This window comes from Coregonus clupeaformis, chromosome 21 (genome assembly GCF_020615455.1).
Source record: "Coregonus clupeaformis isolate EN_2021a chromosome 21, ASM2061545v1, whole genome shotgun sequence".
NCBI classification, from domain to species: Eukaryota; Metazoa; Chordata; class Actinopteri; order Salmoniformes; family Salmonidae; genus Coregonus; species Coregonus clupeaformis.
Genome location: NC_059212.1, coordinates 31,758,939 through 31,779,214, shown reverse-complemented (window position 1 = coordinate 31,779,214; position 20,276 = coordinate 31,758,939). Strand labels below are relative to the sequence as shown.

At 47.3% G+C, this 20,276-nt stretch overlaps 1 protein-coding gene across 2 annotated transcripts in view; it reads right to left on the bottom strand.

The window, feature by feature from the left end:
- Nucleotides 1–3,662: 3,662 nt before the first annotated feature.
- Nucleotides 3,663–20,276, bottom strand: part of LOC121535217 (protein patched homolog 1-like) — a 30,397-nt gene continuing 13,783 nt past the window's right edge. For both annotated transcript variants that reach the window (XM_041842058.2, XM_045205871.1), the window contains exons 6-20: nt 17,099–17,294; nt 16,837–16,958; nt 15,750–15,897; nt 14,652–14,783; nt 14,267–14,515; nt 13,863–13,988; nt 12,259–13,126; nt 11,174–11,316; nt 10,791–10,971; nt 10,302–10,582; nt 8,971–9,108; nt 8,566–8,708; nt 4,690–5,071; nt 4,031–4,556; nt 3,663–3,844 (exon numbers count right to left, since the gene is read on the bottom strand). In XM_041842058.2, coding sequence (XP_041697992.1) covers nt 3,810–3,844; nt 4,031–4,556; nt 4,690–5,071; nt 8,566–8,708; nt 8,971–9,108; nt 10,302–10,582; nt 10,791–10,971; nt 11,174–11,316; nt 12,259–13,126; nt 13,863–13,988; nt 14,267–14,515; nt 14,652–14,783; nt 15,750–15,897; nt 16,837–16,958; nt 17,099–17,294 — 3,670 coding nt within the window. In that variant the 3' untranslated portion in view covers nt 3,663–3,809. The remainder of the gene's footprint in view (nt 3,845–4,030; nt 4,557–4,689; nt 5,072–8,565; nt 8,709–8,970; nt 9,109–10,301; nt 10,583–10,790; nt 10,972–11,173; nt 11,317–12,258; nt 13,127–13,862; nt 13,989–14,266; nt 14,516–14,651; nt 14,784–15,749; nt 15,898–16,836; nt 16,959–17,098; nt 17,295–20,276) is intronic.

The following is a 20,276-nucleotide window of genomic DNA, read 5'->3' as shown; positions in this document are numbered from 1 at the left end:
GCACAACACTGACCAATAGAGGTCAGAAAGCAACATCTTCTGCCACTTCCTGGTCACCAGCCCTTCTGTGCAGCTGTAAATAGTGACTGCTACTTTTTCTACTACTTTTTTATGTAAAGTATTATGGGAAATAGAAAGTAGACAATACACTCTCTTTGAATAACCACTTTCACATCGATTCTGTTATTTGAAATGATTACTATAATGTATTGGTAATACATGCTTTTAAGTAGCAGTTGTAAGAATTTTGGACTTTTCTCTGGAATAAAATAGTACTTATTATTTCCTTCATTTTGACTGAATCCTAGCATTTTGAAGCTCTATTTTCCTTTTACAGTATAATATGTTGAGGAAGGTAATGCACGGTGTGCTAATACTTAAGGAGCCATCCCCTCACCCACCTTCCCTCTCCCAAGGCTCTAGGGGCACGACAGTAACTTCAAAAGTCCCAGACATATCAGATTCAGACAGGCCCAAGGTAGCTGACAACTGAGATGTTGTTGTGGGAAGCACAGGAATTTACAGCATACAGCTTTCATCTACACAGGTGGGCCTGTTGTGTGGAGGACAGTGGTGTTGGAGTCGTAACAATGAAGCAGGAAGTCAGAGAGGCTTCTAGTCTTCTCTACTCTAGTACTAGTAACTGAACATTGTTATTTTTTCCTCCAAACAATAGCTAGCTAGCAGCAAAGATGGTAACTAGTTGAAGTTTCAACATTTGTTAGCCCTACAGAAGGGGGAAATAGTGTTACTCCATGACCAAATCATGATTTGTATGTAAAATGTGTTATATTGGCTTGATCTAGGAGAGAGTCCTTGAGTGGACTGTTAAGTAGTTCTGGAAAGAGAATGATTGACTAAAGATAAGACAGCAGGTCAGGATTGTGTCCACTGCTTCACAATAAGGTTGATGGAATGCGTTTCTTAGACACAATCTTAGACATTTAGTGATCTTGGGACTATAAGGTTCTATCTGCATTTTTGTCAAAATTGAGTTATTGACATAGCCTTGTTCTCTACCTATATAGTACTCTAAATATCCCAATTCATGTTGTTAAGTTCAAAAGAATACAAGATAAAAATTGGTGACACCATTCAAACCAATGAGGGTTCCAAACTTTAGGCCCTGGAGAACTTGTCGTGTCAGCAGGGCTATTAAACAGGGCTATGTATTTATCCAGTAAACAGATCTGTCACTAACAAGTTGTAAGATGACCTAGGGAGGCGATAAAGCTGTTGACTTTGCTAATAGAAGCTAACAGAAAAAACACACCAGAGTTGATTGAGAAAAGACCAATGGAAACAGATAGGATTTTCTTTTTTTTTAAATTTATTTTGTTAGTTAAATTCCTATAGAAGGTGAGGGAAAACAATGGTCACACAAGGGTTTTCTTGAGCATAGTTTTCGGAAGTCACAGTGTTTTAGACATCGACAAAAAGAGTACAACTTCAAATCATTACATGAAGAAGGAAAGGTAAGGAAACTTAACATGGTGGACAGTGTCTGCCACACCTCTCCTTCATTTTCCAAGTGTACCCTTTTCTCCAAAAAACAAAAACAAAACAGGGTCTGTCTGAAACCCCCTCTACTCATTGTGGACCCCCCCCCATCCCTCACAAAAATAATAGCAACCAAACAAACGAAAACAACAAAAAATAACTCCGCAACAATAGATATAATTATATATAATATATATTTACTCTTTAAAAATAGAACTTCAGTCTAGTGACTAACATCTGTACAAACTACAAAAATAAATTTTTTAGATAAATAATTTATATGGCATGACATACATTTGAAACAAAACTACAACCCTTTGCAGAACCCCCACCCTGGCACTCCTATAACTTACACACTCATGTATTTCTGTATTGAAGCAGTGAATGAATGTAGGTTGTTCTCTTATTCTTTTTTTGTTTACTTCCAGAATGCACAGTAGCTACTTTATTTTTCTTTCATAACTCTATGTACAAAAGAAATGCAAGCTGCCACTTAAATCTATTACATTTCCCTGCATTTAAATTGGCAGTGATGTGACCAATACTGAACAACTGAACTTTGTCCATAATACAAACAAAATCACAGAAATGCTGGCTTGCATGTGAGCTACACTGACGAGAGAGAGAGAGAGAGAGAGAGAGAGAGAGAGAGAGAGAGAGAGAGAGAGAGAGAGAGAGAGAGAGAGAGAGAGAGAGAGAGAGAGAGAGAGAGAGAGAGAGAGGAGAGAGAGAGAGAGAGAGAGAGAGAGAGAGAGAGAGAGAGAGAGAGAGAGAGAGAGAGAGAGAGAGAGAGAGAGAGAGAGAGAGAGAGAGAGAGAGAGAGAGAGAGAGAGAGAGAGAGAGAGAGAGAGAGACTGCACTAAAGCACAGACTTCCTCCATGACACAGTAAGTGGGTCTTGGAGTAGTTGTCTGCTCAAAATGCACTACCTAGTCAACAATTGCACAGGGTTGAAATAATGTCTACCACAAACCTAAAGCAGCCAAAACATTTAAAAGAAAACAAATACCTCCCTTTGCATTTGATATAAATTCCCTTTCAGAATAAAATTGGGTAAACAACCAGCATTAGTCAAATATTACCCCCTAGGCCCCAGTTGAGTTGGAGGACAAGGGGGGATGACAAAGTTGGCCTTACCCAATGTACAGCTTAGATAATCTCAGGAAAGAAATACAACTCTTATCATAGCTCCTTCAAGTAATAAAACATGTAGACTGCAAAATAACAACGAGACGAACATAATGCAACATGCCAGTGGGACACAATGAATGACGCTCAAGAAACTTCAACCCAAAGTGACACCAAGTCAAGTTGCTGACTGCATACAGACATACAGAGCATTACAGAGCTACAGGTGATTGAAATGGACAAATACATAATAATATATTAATTTACTGTCTGAACACGGGCATTATTCTGGATGAACAGCCTGTGTATTATGGAAGAAACCAAAACGGGGATATTCTATTGTTTTGCTAATAGTCTTTGCATCATATCACATCAGTAAATTAAGACGTCTTGTACATTTCAGGGGATTCTAAACGCAAAATAAAAACTGTGAAATGATGCTCTCAAACAAACAGGACAGATATCATATTTACATCCAACTTTGAATATATATACTGTGCTTGTGAATTTCAAGAGGGAAGGTGTTGTGAAAGCACAATGGTTGTTATTGTTAGAAGAAAAAAAGATTTACTGAGCTTGTTTGTATTTGTACAGTGCAATCAATGGCCAACAATGGATAATCTGAATAGATCATAGTGTGTGTTTGTGTATGTGTATGTTACGGAGCTTAATCAATAAGACACCCTCCACCCTCAGTGTAAGAACATCTAGAACATCTAAAGTTATTTATCAACTTAGATCGGGGGAGGGGGGTACTGCATATTTCCAAGGCAAAACATTAAATTTTTTTGAAGTGTAGCAGCAAAAAAACAAACACTGACCTTGTATTTTCAATAACCTAATATCTTAATAACGCCTCACTCTGAACTGATTTACATATAGCATCTTCTTAACCTATACAAAAGGGAGGAACCCCCCAATCATCTTATAGATCTGACTCTACACAAGAGAATACCCAAGTTATACAGTACTCTTTTAAATAGTTGTTTCCCTCTTTTTAGTATTAAAATATATACTCATACATTTATATATTCTTAAAACAATACCTTTTTTTAATATCTTTACAAATAAATCCTCTTGTCTGTGTGAGGTCTATGTACAGATCAAAGAGAAAGGGCTGGGTATCGGGGGCAGCCAGAGAAGGATTCCAGACATAGGGGAAGCGTGGGGTAGCAGGGTGTCTAGCAATCTTTGGCTGCCTGGATCCATGGGCCACCTGGAACACAAGAGCAAGGAAGAAAGAAAACAGTGAGAACCATTGTTGAACAGCAGTCATAACTGCACACACAGAGACATATTCACAGACAGCCTATGTACCGAATGTTAATGTGAAAATATGCTAATATAGCCTAATGTTGATCTAGTATGTAAAAGTGTGTTTAAGTTCCAGCGTTAGACTCACCTTGTGCCTGGTTCGCCTGATAGTGGTTCTGTACAGATTCCAGGTCTTGAAGCTCTAAGGATTCACGCTTGGAAGATTGGGGAGCTTTCCCACAAGATTGTGAAGTCCTCTTAGTGTCCTCAAAACAGTCTGATTCACTGTCCTCGTAGCCCTCATGCATGTAACCCTGGTAGGCCCCCGGCAAGCTGGGGTGCACCGCCACAGTCACCGAGGCCGTGGCCGTAACCATGGTAGTAACAGCACTACTGGGCATGATACCGACATTACAGGCCGGCATCTTAGTCCTGTTCTGATGAGGCCCTTTGTGTGTCTGAGACCTGGGACCACAGTGATTAGTCCTCCCAGGACCGTGGGTCCTGTCACTGGGTAAATGTTGCCTCCTGGGTCCCTGGTCAGAATTGTAATCATGTTTGTTATCCCACTGCATGAGTTGAGAGCTGACGGAGTTCACCGCATTCGGAGAAGATTCATTTAAAAGTTCTTTCTGAGCAGTTACAGATTGGTTCCCTTTGAACGGTTTCACCACCTGGAAGAGTACAACAATTACAGGCATGATTAGAATCATGATAGTCATTGTTAATAACAATGTATTGCACATCATACTGTATTTGGGCTGTATTATGTATGAAGTAGCAACTAATACAGCGGCGCTTTCATACCGTGAGCTTGGGGAAGCTGGGGTTCTTGCTGGCCTCCAGTAGTATATGGGAAGTAGGAGGTGTGATGTAAGGACTGCGGTCACAGTACTTGTACTCCTCCTCTCCTATCCCTGACGTGGTAGTCGTCTCAGAGTAGTACTCTGACTCGGAGGACTCTGAGAAGGCCTGTTGTCGGGGGCCGAGTGGGCCGTGTCCCGCGTAGTAGCCGTGGTGGGTCATGGGAGGGGGGAGGGACTCTGGCGACAGGGTGGGCAGGCAGCTGCCGTTGTCGGACGGGGTGACCTCCGGGGGTGGGCCCATGAGGGAGAGCAGCACGGGTAGCAGCACCAGTCCATTCAGGATCCCCAGCACAGTCAGGATAGCCAGCACCGCAAAGAAGTACCTGGAACACAACCAACACAGAGAGAACATTCAGTCACCAAGGCTCCTTCTGAATGGGAATAAGCGGGGCCACCAGCACTCAGCCACATTAGTAAACAGGCGACACGAGGACACACTGGAAGGGAGGACACTGCAGAGCTGGGGGGGGGTAGAATCAGACCACCCTCTCTCAAGCCCTATGTTGGGCCCCATTTCCCCCTTCTTTTTCATTCTATTTCCCCCCTTCCCCTGCATCTCCTCTCTCCCTCTGTCCGTCCCTCTCTACTACTGGCAACTTGACAAGTTGGAAGAAAATTCCTGGGCTTCATCTTCTCCGTCTGGGAGCCCTCATCTATCACCACAGCACTGCCACTTCCTGAAAATATGTGTTTACATTAGCCAGCAGATCCTACACTTCAGAAACACCAGGGCCTTCCCTCCCCTCCTTGTCTCACTGCAGGCTAGGGGAGAAGAAGTGTCCCCCTTCTGGCCTCCGAGCTGCTGCTGCTGCTAATGTAATTTTCCCTTCAACAACTTAATATCCGAAGTCATTGAGCTCCAATTTCATAGTGGCGAGGGCAAGGCACCTCTGTGTTTATACTGGGCTGGCCAGTGGAGCCTGCCTTCTCTTCCTGCCTTCTCTTCCTGTCTTCTCTTCCTGCCTCTCTTCCTGCCTGCTCTTCCTTTCTTATCTTCCTGCCTTCTCTTCCTGTCTTCTCTTCCTGTCTTTTCTTCCTGCCTTCTCTTCCTGTCTGCTCTCCCTGCCTTCTCTTCCTGCCTTCTCTTCCTGTCTTCTCTTCCTGTCTTCTCTTCCTGCCTTCTCTTCCTGCCTTCTCTTCCTGTCTTCTCTTCCTGCCTTCTCTTCCTGTCTGCCTATGTCAGCCACATCACATCACACCTCACAGACACTATATGAGAGAGATACACAAAGGCCTGTTGGGTGGATGTGTCTCACTCAGCGCTACTACTTCTACTACTATCTTGTTTTGTATTGAACGTTACTACTGTTGGTCAGTGTGTGGAGTGGGCCACAATTGGTAGTAAGAGATACATGTAGTGTATATACAGTCAGTGTCCCTTTGTGATGAGAACAGAGAGGAAACTGTATACTCTGTCTAGTATCTGAAGGGAACCAGAGTGAATGGGAAGCTGCTCTGGAAAATGTTTTGTGTTTGTGTGTTAAGGGCAGGGGGTAAATCAGATTCTCAACATGCTCCAACTAAAACATCCTTCGATGCTCGCAGTGCTGTTAAGAGCCTTCTCTTTGTCTTTCTTGGAGTTGTATGGAGCTGTTGTGGTTCCTAGCTCTGCCCTAAATGATTGCGTGGTGAAGGGTACTCTGTAATGGGCCACAGAGCTGTGAGGTTGCCTGGGTCTCTGTGAGCCTCTCTGTGCTCTGAGGATGGGCTGAGGTTGCCACAAGAAAGAGTGTATGAGAAAATTAGAGAGGACTCCACTTAAACACTAACAGAAAACAGAGAGCTCAGTTCTTTTAACTGCGGTCCAGACTTAAAGAGGTATGAAAAATAGAGAGAATTATGAAAAACAAGAACAAGGATAATAGCATTCTAGAACTTTCCTTCATCCCCGCCTGACTCTACCACTCCGGCTTTGTTGGTGTCACACCTCAGAAGGTAAGGTCACTCTTAAGGTTTGGAGCACACCTTTATTTTCTCTGCTCCTCATACTCCCCTTGTTCCTTCTCATGTACTCTGTCTCTTTAACAAGGCCAATGGAGGCCGCTCTGTTTTACTCTGGGAAGTCGACTTAACTTGTTATGACAAAATACTTCACCAAACATTTCAGTTCAGTCTTCTCAACCATGACCATGCCTCACTTCAAAAAGACACACAAATGTGACTGGTCACTTCTTATGCCCTTGAAAGTAGTTTCAAATGAAAACACACATGCCCTAAGGAAGAGTAGAAAACCAGATGAAACAGAAACAACCATCAGTGTTCACCTCTAGTTACCGTTCAACTCAACTCATTAGATACAGCCACTCACTATAACTATCCTGCGTCCGTGAAAAGTCAAGAAAAAAAGTTACTTGTTTATTTGACTAAGTTAACATTCCGAAAGTGGAGCATGATTTATTTAAGGGGTAAAAAAAGAGAGAACCTTAACTATCCAAGTTCCCGGTTGGGTTAGACCTCCAGAGAAGACATAGTGTTAGGAATTCTGTTGTTTATATAAACTGTAATCTTTTCCATTTGGAGTCGGAGGTTTGAAGGGGTGGCTTCTTTGGATAGGGGCAGCTGAGCTTGCTGGGCTATTTATTCAGCGTACCACTGCCAGTAGATGTTTACAGCAACGTATTTATGCTACTCCCCAGCGAGAGGGACGGCTCTGCTCTGCTGTGCTACATCTAAACAGGACCTCCTAGTGTGAATGCCCTCCTCATGCTGCCTGCTAGCCCACCACCACAACACACACAGTCAGCTCTCCAACCAACCTCCCAAGCTCCACCACTCTCCTAGAACCACCTACCCCCCTCCTCCTCCTCCTCCTCCTAACAACTCTCTATTCCCAACTCCTCTTTCTTTCCCACCCTGTTGTTCCTTCCTCCTCTCCTCTCTTTTTCCTTCTCTCCCTTTTTGGTGGAAAAACTATCCTTTCCAGTTCCTCCATGTCGCTTGACTCAAACAGAATGAGAATGCTTGGAGCGTTTCTGCCAAAAAGCCACCATGAACGTATTTATATTTTCAATGTGCTGCCCTGCTTTCTCAGTAAGCAATTTTTATGTCATGGGCCTGTTTAAGGCCTGTTTGAGTCTGCTCTCAAGGCTGTGGTTTGGTTCCAGCTGAGGCCAGATTCAGCTGAAAAACATTGCTATTTGCTTTTTTCCACTGAAGCATTTTAGCAGCAAAAAAATAACCCTCCAACAGAAGCCAGAGGCCTTGGTTGGGGGTGAGGGTGGTGGTGGGGGGTGGTTGGAGGTGGTGGTGGTGACTACTGGTAGGGGTACAACTGACCAGTTCAAACCCAGGCCTTTTTTTAAATTGTGGTGCCTTTCTGCCGGATGACTGGAAAGTTGACAGATTCCATATGAGAATGGTGTGTGTGTATGTTTGCGCACATGTTTGCATGTATGTATGTGTGTGTGCTCATATGTGTGGTGTGTGCGAGTTACCACCACCCAGTGGGTAGTAGATAATGTCCATGTTTATGACCAGCTGTTCCACACCCTTGATGTTTTCTCCATTTGTTGTGCTGTGAGGGTGGGGCCACTAGGCCGCTGGGCGGTGGGGGAGGCAGGCAGCAGCACGAAGGAATGACAGACAAGACCAGGTGGGAGGGACCACATTCCCACCTGCATGCACCCCTGTGGTCCCCCACCCACCCTGGCTCCCTCACCCATGGGGAAACAGACAACTGTCTCCATGCATCCGCCCCCTCAGCCTACCCCTCAGCAGCATAAACACAACACTAGCACTTCCTCCGTAAGGCAACATATGGGCTATTGGGGGGAATGGGGGAATCTACCCAGGCAGAAGTGGAGTCTCTCACACTCACCTCAGGATGAAGTCAAACTCGGAGCCAGCCAGCATGAGGACGCCCAGCAAAGTAGAGATGGCCCCGTCAATCACAGGGGCAAACATGTGCTCCAGGGCCACCGCAGAACGCCTGTTCCTATTCCCTACGGCCGTCAGAAAGGCCTGGGGACAAGAGAGAGTATAGAGACAGAGGGTTAGGGTCAGGCTGTTCAGTAGAACAGACTCATGGGAAAAAAGTGGTGGCTAGTGGCGACATCATCATTCCATCCATGATAGTAGTGTATCTCTACTTCTTTCTTCATTGACTTTCTCCTAGTTTGTCCATAGAGTGAGGGAGGAAGGTTCCTTACCAAAATCAAATCAATGTTTATTGGTCACGTACACACATTTGCAGATGTTATCGCAGGTGCAGCGAAATGCTTACCAGTGCGATATGGACGGTGAATTCGACACCGATGCCTACAGAGGCGATGAGGATGACCACTGGGATGGCACTGAGCTTGATGCCTATCAGGCCCATAATACCGAAGAGCTCCACCGTCATCATAGCCAGGATGAAGACCTGAGGAGAGGAACACGGGTTGGTAAGACACTGCCTAAAACTCTGGAGTCACAATGAAACACAACCATTGAAGAGTAGGTAAAAGTCTTAGAGAGATAGAGAGAAAGTTATCATTTTCACAGCATGTCTTGCACACACAACCTTCAGTGCCTATGTCCATGATTCTATTAGGTAAGAGTTATGTTTTACCCCACAGAATATTTGACCCTACATTTGGGAGGATCTCACTGTCAACTGCATGACATCAAATTACACTCAGGCTCTACTCCCACTCTCCCTAGCCCTCTTTCTCACCCTCCCGGGCTGCTCCCTCTCTCAGGGTTATATTCCCCTATTTTTTAACAAGATAGAGAGAGAGGACTTTGAAAATCCTTAGCCTCGTGAACCTTTGATGTTGGCAGGGGTCCCAATTTGGTCACGGTTAAATTGGAAATGATAAAACCCTGTTTTATTGCACGGACACATATAGGCAGTGAAACTATAGAGGCTCCGGCTTAAAGTGAGACAATGTGACTGTGCACATGTAGGCCTGAAAGGACCTCTCCCCCCTCTCTCTCTCTCTCACTCTCTCTCTGTGTGTTTGGGAAGATTGTGCCGTCTGTCTTTCAGTAGGACTGACTACTTTAATAGAGAAGTTAAATACATTCCAATTCCAACTGAAACTTGTGCCACACTGACTGAATTGTGCCACTAAAGCCCCAATGGTCGGTCACGAGAGTCACCCTTCAGTGCGGTCTGACCAGGCGGGCGGCCCAGGGACCCTCCCCTCACCACCAGGCTTTGTGAAATGTTTCCCAGCCGCTGAGTTGACAGGCCGTCTCCCCCCAGGCCTGATTGATGGGTTTAGCAGGCCAAGGTCGCGACTGGGCAGATCCGTCCTGTCCCCAATTTTTGACAAAGGGAGCTGGAGGTAAAGTCTTCAGGAGAGATCCTTTGCATTTCCTTTTCTAAACCCGGCCAGAACAGATTAGAATGACAAAGGCCTGGGGGGTGTGAGCAGCACCCTCTGGTCAACACACCAAGGGCCCTCCCCAGAGATGGGGCCTCCACTCCCTCTGTGGCAGGGTTATTGAGCTGTGCTGAGGGAGGGAGGCCTGGGAGGAGGAGGAGGAGGAGGAGGAGGAGGAGGAGGAGGAGGAGGAGGAGGAGGAGGAGGAGGAGGAGGAGAGGGGGGATGAGCTGATGGGACTTACAATGATGCCAGCGGTCCAGGGGTTGAGCAGGAGGATGGCACAGACGAGGAAGGTGCAGGCTAGCACCACGCTGACCGCCAGGAGGAACCAGTGTCGCAGGCCGATGTACTGCTCCCAGAACAGGAAGGGGTACCCGTTGGGGTAGTTGCGCACGCCTTTACGGGTGAACTCCTCGCAGATGGCGCGCACGCTCTCAATACCCTCGATGAAGTCGGACGCCTGCCTCAGGCCGTTCAGGTAGAAGGGGAACTGGGCAAACTCCAGGGGCTCTGCAGCAGGGACTGCAATACACCACGAGAGGTTAGACATTCACATCCTAACAGAGTCAAGTACCAGTATTGTTATTTACAAACAATTAGTGTTGACTCTCCCTTTACATTGGAGGAAAGAGCCAAAAGACAGACCATATGACCTTGGATCATGGTAGAAACTTGATTAAAAAGGTACATTTTAATGTGAATTTAAAGAGAGGCCTAGTTGGAAACTTACTGCGCAGGTTCTCTCCGGTGGTATCGTACTTGTCGTGGATCCACTCACGGGGGTGAGGGTAGAAGTTACCCTGAGAGGCAGCGTAGCCCAGAGGGTCGTTGCTCACCCACACAGTCAGGTAGATATAGAAGACCTCCGGGTGAATTAGACCGTCCTCATCCACCAGACGACGAGAAGTCAGCTAGTAGACATATAGAGAAGGACTGTGGTTAGCATTCGCAGTAGCAGGACTGGGACTATACCATCTAATATATTGAAGCTACATTTAACCTTTATTTAACCAGGAAGTCCCATTGAGGTCAGAATACCTTTTTCCCAAGGGCGACCTGGGAAACAGAGTTCTATCGAACGCAGTAGGAGCATGGTACTGTGACTATACACACCTGGTTGTAGTTGAAGGGGTCCTTCTTGGAGCCGGTCTGGATGAGCAGCTTGTAGGCCAGAACACCATCCTCGGTGCCGTTACGGTAGTTATCCCAGGTGATCCTGCCTGCCTCCCAGTCTGAATCGAAGGCAGCCTGCAGTCCTAGAGGAGAGAGAACAGGAGAGCACAGGGTTAGACCGATCTGATCCACCACTACTTTCTCACAGTTATTATATTATACAGCTCCCACATTGACAGGGCCACAACATAAGCCGAGATGTTTTGAGCACTATACTAGGAGTTATACTTTAGAGTAGTGAAAACATGATGGTACGTTTAGAATGACTCATCAAACTAAAATAAGACGTTTTACAGAGTGTTCTGAACATTAACCTCCTACAAAACCACACACAAACACATCCAAAAACACATCCAAAAACACGCATCTCTGTTCCTCATATGTGTGTGGGCTGAATAAACTAACCAGCAAAGCCTTTCGTGTTTTCTAAATGACAAAGTCTGGCAGCAGTTAAAAACCAGTTTCCACAGCCTTTCTCTAATTACAGGGAGAACCTGACTAGAAAGGAAATAGCATGGAGGGACAGCCTTGGAGGAGTGGAGAGAGAGAGAGAGCTTTTATGTCACTCCAGTTCTCAATCGATTGAAGAGTTCAGTTCCTCATGTTTTGGACTGGTTACCCACGGCCCACCCTCGATTCGCCTCATAGCTTAATACTTCCTCATGACTAGTCTAGGACCTCCAATACCTTTTAGCCGGAGGGAAGAGGCCAAAAGGTGATGGCGATAACCTCTGGCCTTTCTACTACATCATCTAGCCTCCAGCCTTGCTGGATGGGGGTGAACTTTGACCGCCACAGGCTTTCGCTCACCTCCTATTTACCTCCCATCCTCGTCCTTCCACTGAAGGTAAACCAACCTGTCACTCTAAAGACCCTGACATCACTAAAAATCTATACCCCCAGGGCAAGAACCCACAAACAGAGTTCCTTTTCAAATACATAAATGATTAGGCCTAATAGCAGAATCACTATGGGGCTTCTGGAATGAAATAAAACAAGGTCTCCTTTAGGTAACCTGCATTTACCTCTTAGCCAGTCCTGAAAATAGTGCAGCCACATCCGGGGCAGCTGCTGGTCGCTGTCCCTCACCACGTACTTGACCGAGGTGAAGGAGTTGTGCAGCTGGATGAGGAGATGCTGGGATCGGGGGTAGTCAAAGCCATCCATGGTCACCAGGTACATGTTGTAGAAAGAGAAGTATTTGAACTGGGCATTGATGAAGTCGTACTCCTTGGTGTCGCGGGGCACAATGTCTGTCAGGTAGAGTCCGTCGTGGACCATGGTGGTTCCGTAGAGGCTGAGCCCCAGCAGAGTCACGAAGAGGACCACAACCACCACCTTGCTCTCTGGCTTTAGGAGGAGAGGAGCGTACTTGTCCCGGGCGAAGCTTGACAGGTTCCAGCGGAAGAAGGGGAGAGGAACACACTCCCTGGCCTCCTTGGACTCGTCCATCTGGGCCAGGAGATCCCGGGTGGAGCTGGAGGGGGTGAAAAGCTGGGAGCCGTAGGGGTCGGTGGGGGAGGAGGCCACCACCACAGAGGGAGGGCTGGTGGAGATCTGGGAGGTGGGGGGCAGGATGGTGACTATGTGCTGGCCCGCCGCGTCACACTGGGTGAAGGCCTGGACGGTGGTAGTGATCTGGGTACTGGTGGTGATGGTGGAGCCGGTGTAGCTCGTAGTAGTCTGGGCGCCAGGCGCATGACTGTGGGTGGTGTTGTCGTTGGCATCGGAGAACTCCTGGGGTTGGATTTGGATGACCCGGGAGGAGCAGGGGCTGTAGAAACAACACAGGATGTCCAGACGCTTATCCTCCCGACGGTGCAGGTCCAAACTCAGGATGGCCGGGAAGATGAGAAGCACCATGGCGAAGTTGAACACCACAATAATGGCCGCCTAGGGAGAGAGATAGAAAGAGAGGGGGAAGGAGGGGGAGAAAGGAAGGAGAGAGAGAAATACTGTTTAGGAGAGGGGCCAACCCTGTTCATGACATCGCTCCACGCCGCCACCAGACTCCACAGCTGCCGCCTTGAGCTCAACAAAAAAGGGCTCTACATTCAAGCTCCCTTGCTGTTTTAGTGCCTCGGATTCAGTCCCAGAAAGAAAATAAAAGTGCTCCCTAAATCACCAGCGAAAATAGTCAACAAGCCAGGGAACTGAGGGAAAGGAAAGGGGGACTCGCAAGGCTGCTGCTGCTCTCTGCTAGTCTGTGCAGGACCCCTCCTACCTCCCTACTCTACCGCCCTGGGGCTGACATTATAGTCGGTATGGTTTCAAGGAACCACGGACCACCCAGGGGGAGGCGGGCAGATCACAGAGCCAGAGGCTGACGGCCCAGTGATATACTGATCCACTTCTCCTCTGATTATTTCCCCCCTGCCCTCCCCACCTGAGAGAGAGAGAGCGAGAGAGAGAGAGAGAGAGAGAGAGAGAGAGAGAAGAGAGAGAACTGTAGGTGCAGTGAGCAATAAAAAGAGGAAGAGAAAGTTTTTCTTTCTCTTTGTGGCAGAGGCCTGCGGCCCACTTTTCTTGGTGTGTGTGTGTTTCCCTCGGTGTGTGTGCCTGGCACTCCTGGTTCCATGGCAGAGCTAGGCAGTGTAAACACAGTGGGGCATACAGCACAGTCTGGTACCTGCAGAGAGAAGGCGCGCAGTGCTGGGATGGGGACCAGGGCTGCCATGAAGAAGGCAATCATGTTGTTGATGGAGGTGAGTGCCACGCTGGTGCCAGTCCTCCTCAGGCAGTCCCCTGTCCTCTCCTGCAGGGACAAAACACAGCCAACAGTTAATACCAGACAAGCAAGAGAATATAAGTAACTGTTGTCGTTCTAACTAATATAACTAAGCATGCATCCCAGATGGCACCCTATTCCCTGTACACTGCACTACTTTTGACCAGAGCCCTGGCTGGTCAAAAGTAGTACACTATATAGGGAATAGGGTGTCTCTCTTTTGGGACAGAGACTAAGTACAAGGTTACAGTGGATCTACAGGTGATTGAACTAGGGGGCTTGGGGAGGGGAGGTAGCTAGCTTACCTTAAAGGGGATGTTGATGCCAGTCTCAGTGAAGGAGTGGGCCAGAAGGAACATGTCATCCACACCGATCCCCAGAGCCAGGAAGGGGAGTACCTGTGTGGTGGCAGCGTTAAAGGACAGGCCCAGCAGAGAGCACAGCCCCAGGCCAGCTGCCACAGACAGAGCTACCAGGAGCACACCAGCCAGCCCCACAGCCCCCTGAGACTTGGCACAGTCCCAACGGAGCATGGTCACACAGGCGTAGGCCAGCTAGATTAGGACGGGAGAGAAGAGAGAGGGTGAGAGTTTGAACTTTGAACTCAGCACAGGTGAAAAGGCATCAGTATAGAACCACCGCTATTCTATGATGAATCTACAGTAGCGAGAGTAGGTTACTACTACTTACCATGAGCAGGTAGCCTCCAGCCACCCGGATGACACTGACATCAGAGAAGGACTTCATGATGTCGTTGAGGGTGGTGGTGGAGAAGGCGTGGATCTCTGAAGTGGAGTTCTGGGGGATACTGCCATGAGCCACCTGGGGGGAAAATCAAATAACTTTATTTAAAATACAGGTAAGGGGTCAATAAGAGAATTTACAGTTTATTTAAAAAACATATATTATATAAGCCAGTAGTAGTGACCTAGTTTGTGTTGCGGCTCCTGAGGTCATGTCAGTTAACACTTAAATTCCTCTCCTGACATTCTTCTCCCATACAAACAGTGTATTCTTCAAAGATGACTTCATATTTTGAACCAACAACACACAAACAATATATGGGTGAGCCCCTACGAAGCTTGACAACTGAGAAATAATGACCACAGATGCCAGAGAGCAAGGGTCAGGGGGATCAAATGAGATCACATGATCTCTCAAGCTACTCCATCAGCACCATGAATGGCCGACAACCTTAGGGGAACCCAACACCCTGCACTTTGTTTTTACAGTGACCATCCCCCTCTCCTCGTCTCCCAATCCCTCTCTCTCTCCTCTCCCTCTCTCCTCTCCCTCTTTCTCCCTCTCCTGCGAGCGGGTATTGCTGGAGGCATGACCCCCCAGCCATTCAGTCAGCATGCTGGGTGTCAGCTATCACAAAAACAGCTTGTTCCTATAACTGGGAGTCTGTCAGTGGCCTCCTTGGAGGACTCCGTTTACTAGGCAGCTGAGGATTGATGGAATTCAGGCAGACGTTGCAGTCCCTGGGCCAAAGCCCCTCCTCTACGCATGTGGCAGGTAAACTGGATGACTCATACTTAAAAGGGTAAGGGAAAAACAAGCCAACCTGAGGCCAACCTAAAGTACGCTCTATGATTTCTTGTTTGCCGGCATATTACTCAAATGGGTCGAGACAGGTTGGTGAAAGGTGCAGGTGGCAGAGGTGGGGGAGCTAGGGGCCAGAAACATAGGCTCCGTCCCAAATGGCACCCTATGCCCTATTCAGTCCACTACTATTGACCAGGTATAGTGCTCTTACTTAGTGCACTACTTTTGACCCATACATACCTCCACAAACTTCCTCTGCCAGGACTCCAGGATGGCGGTGGCCTTGTCCTCGTTCCAGTTGATGTCATGGATCTCATAGTCATCCTTAAAGTGCTCGTAGAGCTGCTTGGGGCTCATCAGGAGAAACATGGTCTGGAGTGCCTCCGCACTGCAGGAGACAGAGAGAGAGACACAGTCAGACGTCTGCGGCCATGTGAGCTCAGGCCACACACAGGAGTCATGTTCCCCCCATTCAAGACCCCCCAAATACTACAGAGGAACCTTAGGCGTTCTCTTGTCAAGAGACTCCTGTCTTGGCTGTCATAGATATTACATTCTCTGATCTGTGGCATACAAACCAAAAGGTGGTTGTATACAGTGTAAGTGGAGAAAAGGGTGGAGAAGTCAGCTGTTGGCTAGTGTTCTCAGGCTCTAACGCCTGAACGGGTGAAAGCAGGTGTCCTGCTGCCTTCCCACAGTGAGCACAGATGGCCCTGAAGGCGACTTGGCACCAATGTGGGGTAAAAATGTGAATGAGATTATCGTAAATCATATCATGGAATAAAGTCTGTGGCTTTAAAGGACTGTATCCCTTCCCTCCAGATTTGCCAGGGTTGTGGCCCCACACTGTCACTCCATTCATATTTGTGCTGTGGTTTTAAATTAAATTGAAATGAAAGAAATGATTCAGAATACTTAAAAGAGCCCAAGAATCGTGTATCACACACATACGGCAGTATATCAAGATGTTTTACAAATCCTTAGCATTGGAAATGTGTCCTAGTACACCCGTGTTGTGAATTATTGTTGGTGTCCCCCTTTCCTTTCTCTGACTTAAAGGGACAGGCTACCTTAATCCCACTCTTCTCCACAACAAATCTGTCCTTATTTTATGTGGCTGTCCATCATGTTTAATTGGTCTATCCTACGCAGGGGTCAGAGGAGGAAACTGATCCTGCTTCATGTGAGGCATTCCTCAGATGTGTGAGGTTATTAGGAGTCAGAGGGATTCCTCACTGCTAGCTAGGCCCTCACTACCCTCGCTTCACTCCCTTCACTCGCCCTCAATCTCCCCCTGGCCCCGGTGTACACCCCCTACCGCTCTCACCTCTGCAAAGCATTCTGGGTGTCCTTGACCCGACCGCCCAGGATCAGCTCCTCCTGCCAGTGCATGAACTTTTTGGAGAAGCCGTGGCAACCGCCTTGGAGACGCCCAGCAATGTCAGGACTCTGTGGAGGGAGGGACACAGACAGGCAGATCTAACAGTTAGCTTATTTAACAACCAGGCACATCGGGCTCAGAAAAATACCCTTTAAAAGGAGAGACAGAGAGAGAGAGAGAGGGGGGGGGGAATGTGGAACCAGCCTACCTCTCTCAAGTCCTTGTTGGGGGCGCTGAGGGGGCAGTCGGAGTCGTTGGGGTCCAGGCAGGGGCGGTTCATGTAGGCGTGGCCCACCTGGGCCTTGTCCAGCATCTCCCTGAAGCCCTCCAGACTGGTGAACTGGCTGAGCTCCTCCATCAGCTTCAGAGGGTCCAGGTTCATCCACTGGATGTCAGGCATCCCCCTGTAGAGGAACAGAACAACATACAGGCTCAGAGGGAGTCGCAGGGCACAGTAGAGCGATGCCGTGGCCATAGCAAACTACGTCACTTTATATACAATCCTATTAAGTCCAGTTCAGCTGTGCTCTTTCAAATCAAATCAAATCAAATTGTATTGGCCACATGCGCTGAATACAACAGGTGTAGACTTACAGTGAAATGCTTACTTACAGCCCTTAACCAACAATGCATTTATTTTTAAATAAAAAAAGTAAAATAAAACAACAAAAAAGTGTTGAGAAAAAGAGCAGAAGTAAAATAAAATAACAGTAGGGAGGCTATATATACAGGGGGTTACCGGTGCAGAGTCAATGTGCGGGGGCACCGGCTAGTTGAGGTAGTTGAGGTAATATGTACATGTGGGTAGAGTTAAAGTGACTATGCATAAATAATTAAAAAGATGGGGTGGGGGGGCAGTGCAAATAGTTTGGGTAGCCATGATTAGCTGTTCAGGAGTCTTATGGCTTGGGGGTAGAAGTTGTTGAGGTCTTTTGGACCTAGACTTGGCACTCCGGTACCGCTTGCCGTGCGGTAGCAGAGAGAACAGTCTATGACTAGGGTGGCTGGAGTCTTTGACAATTTTGAGGGCCTTCCTCTGACACCGCCTGGTATAGAGGTCCTGGATGGCAGGAAGCTTGGCCCCAGAGTTGTACTGGGCCGTACGCACTACCCTCTGTAGTGCCTTGCGGTCGGAGGCCAAGCAGTTGCCATACCAGGGGGTGATGCAACCAGTCAGGATGCTCTCGATGGTGCAGCTGTAGAATTTTTTGAGGATCTGAGGACCCATGCCAAATCTTTTCAGTCTCCTGAGGGGGAATAGGCTTTGTCGTGCCCTCTTCACAACTGTCTTGGTGTGTTTGGACCATGATAGTTTGTTGGTCATGTGAACACCAAGGAACTTGAAGCTCTCAACCTGTTCCACTACAGCCCCGTCGATGAGAATGGGGGCGTGCTCAGTCCTCTTTTTTTTCCTGTAGTCCACAATCATCTCCTTTGTCTTGGTCACGTTGAGGGAGAGGTTGTTATCCTGGCACCACACGGCCAGGTCTCTGACCTCCTCCCTATAGGCTGTCTCATCATTGTCGGTGATCAGGCCTACCACTGTTGTTTCGTCGGCAAACTTAATGATGGTGTTGGAGTCGTGCCTGGCCATGCAGTCATGGGTGAACAGGGAGTACAGGAGGGGACTGAGCACGCACCCCTGAGGGGCCCCCGTGTTGAGGATCAGTGTGGTAGATGTGTTGTTACCTACCCTTACCACCTGGGGGTGGCCCGTCAGGAAGTCCAGGATCCAGTTGCAGAGGGAGGTGTTTAGTCCCAGGATCCTTAGCTTAGTGATGAGCTTTGAGGGCACTATGGTGTTGAATGCTGAGCTGTAGTCAATGAATAGCATTCTCACGTAGGTGTTCCTCTTGTCCAGGTGGGAAAGGGCAGTGTGGAGTGCAATAGAGATTGCATCATCTGTGGATCTGTTAGGGCGGTACCTGCAGTACCTTCTGCTCCTCCCTTTTCCTGTCCTTTCCTCCTCCCATGCCACCATTCCTACACCTCCCCATCTCCCTTCCTGTATGCTATTGACTGGTTCTTGTCTTGCCCTGCCTCTGCTGGGCTCTCTCTGGTGGTGAGGAGCTGCAGATACTGCGTTTATAAAGTAGCGTTTATTATCCTGTTACACGGGGCCACAATGCAGAGGGAAAAACACGCCGGCAGGCTGCTCGCGCCTATTTCTTAACTTTGTGCATCGAGTCATAACAATTACCTCTGCTTCTAAACCTCTTGATAAGGCTGCGGTGGAGCAGTGAGAGGGCTGGCTGGCTGGTGGGTGAGCTGAGCAGGGAGGCGAGCAGGGAGTCTGTCTGTGTGCTCTCTCTGTTGGGCTGATTGCCTGCCTGCCTCTCACGCTGTTTAGTGGTGTGATGTTCTTTCAAAATGCCTAATCCTGAGGCTTTTCACTGCTGCTGCTGCCTCTGGGTCCTCCTCCATGCTACATTTATAATTTTCTTCAAAGAGCAGGCAATTATGTGGCCTGAGGGATAATGCTTTGGTGTCAGTTGACAGCTTTGGCTGTACCAAGTCAACTTTGTACAGTGCGCTAACTCAGTGGCTTCCAAAGAGAGTACTTGTCAAGAGGAAGCAGCCTCTGCTTTACAGGATTGTCCTTGTGACATCTGTATTCTACAACCTTACCCATAATGCACCACACAACCAGAAATGGCCTTGGTTCTGGAAGGTCGTAATGTCTCAGTTTCCTGGAGCAGCCAGGTGTTTTTGACAATCACAAAACCTTTTTTACTTTTCCCTCCTTCCTGTGTTAAAATTGTACCATATATATATATATATATATAACACACTTGGTCGATTGTATTATTTTATTCTTATTTTACATTCTCACACCTCCAAAAAATCCAATAATCAAACTAACAACAAATTAAAAAAATCTACAAAAAACAAGAACTCAGACCATTACAAGTCATAACATAATGCTGTACCAATCATATAAAAAGTAAATGCTGTAAAAAAAAAAAAAAGTTAAACGATTCTAGAAACTTTGAGGCCATTTACTTTAGTTAGTAGAGAGAGAGAAAAAAGAATCCCCAAAGTGTCCTAACTCTGGGCCCAACCTCACTCCAATGATTCATGAAGAGAGTGGCTTCAAATAAAGCTGCTACTCTCCCATTCCCACATACCAAGCGCCTTTGCTCCTGCTTGCAAAGAGAGGCTCCTTTATCTGCTATTTTTTGCTTGAGTGAACCGGCCTAGGCCTTTTGTTTTTCCATAGATTGCTGCTCTTTGTTCTCGCAAGTTTTTCTCTCTCTCCCTCTTTTTGCATTAAAAAACTCGGCTGAACTGAAGCGGAAGCTAGAGGGGACATTAGCCTCAGTGGCCAGGCCACCCCCAGCTCTCTTCAGCGCAGCAAAAAGAAACGGCAAATAAATAACAACACA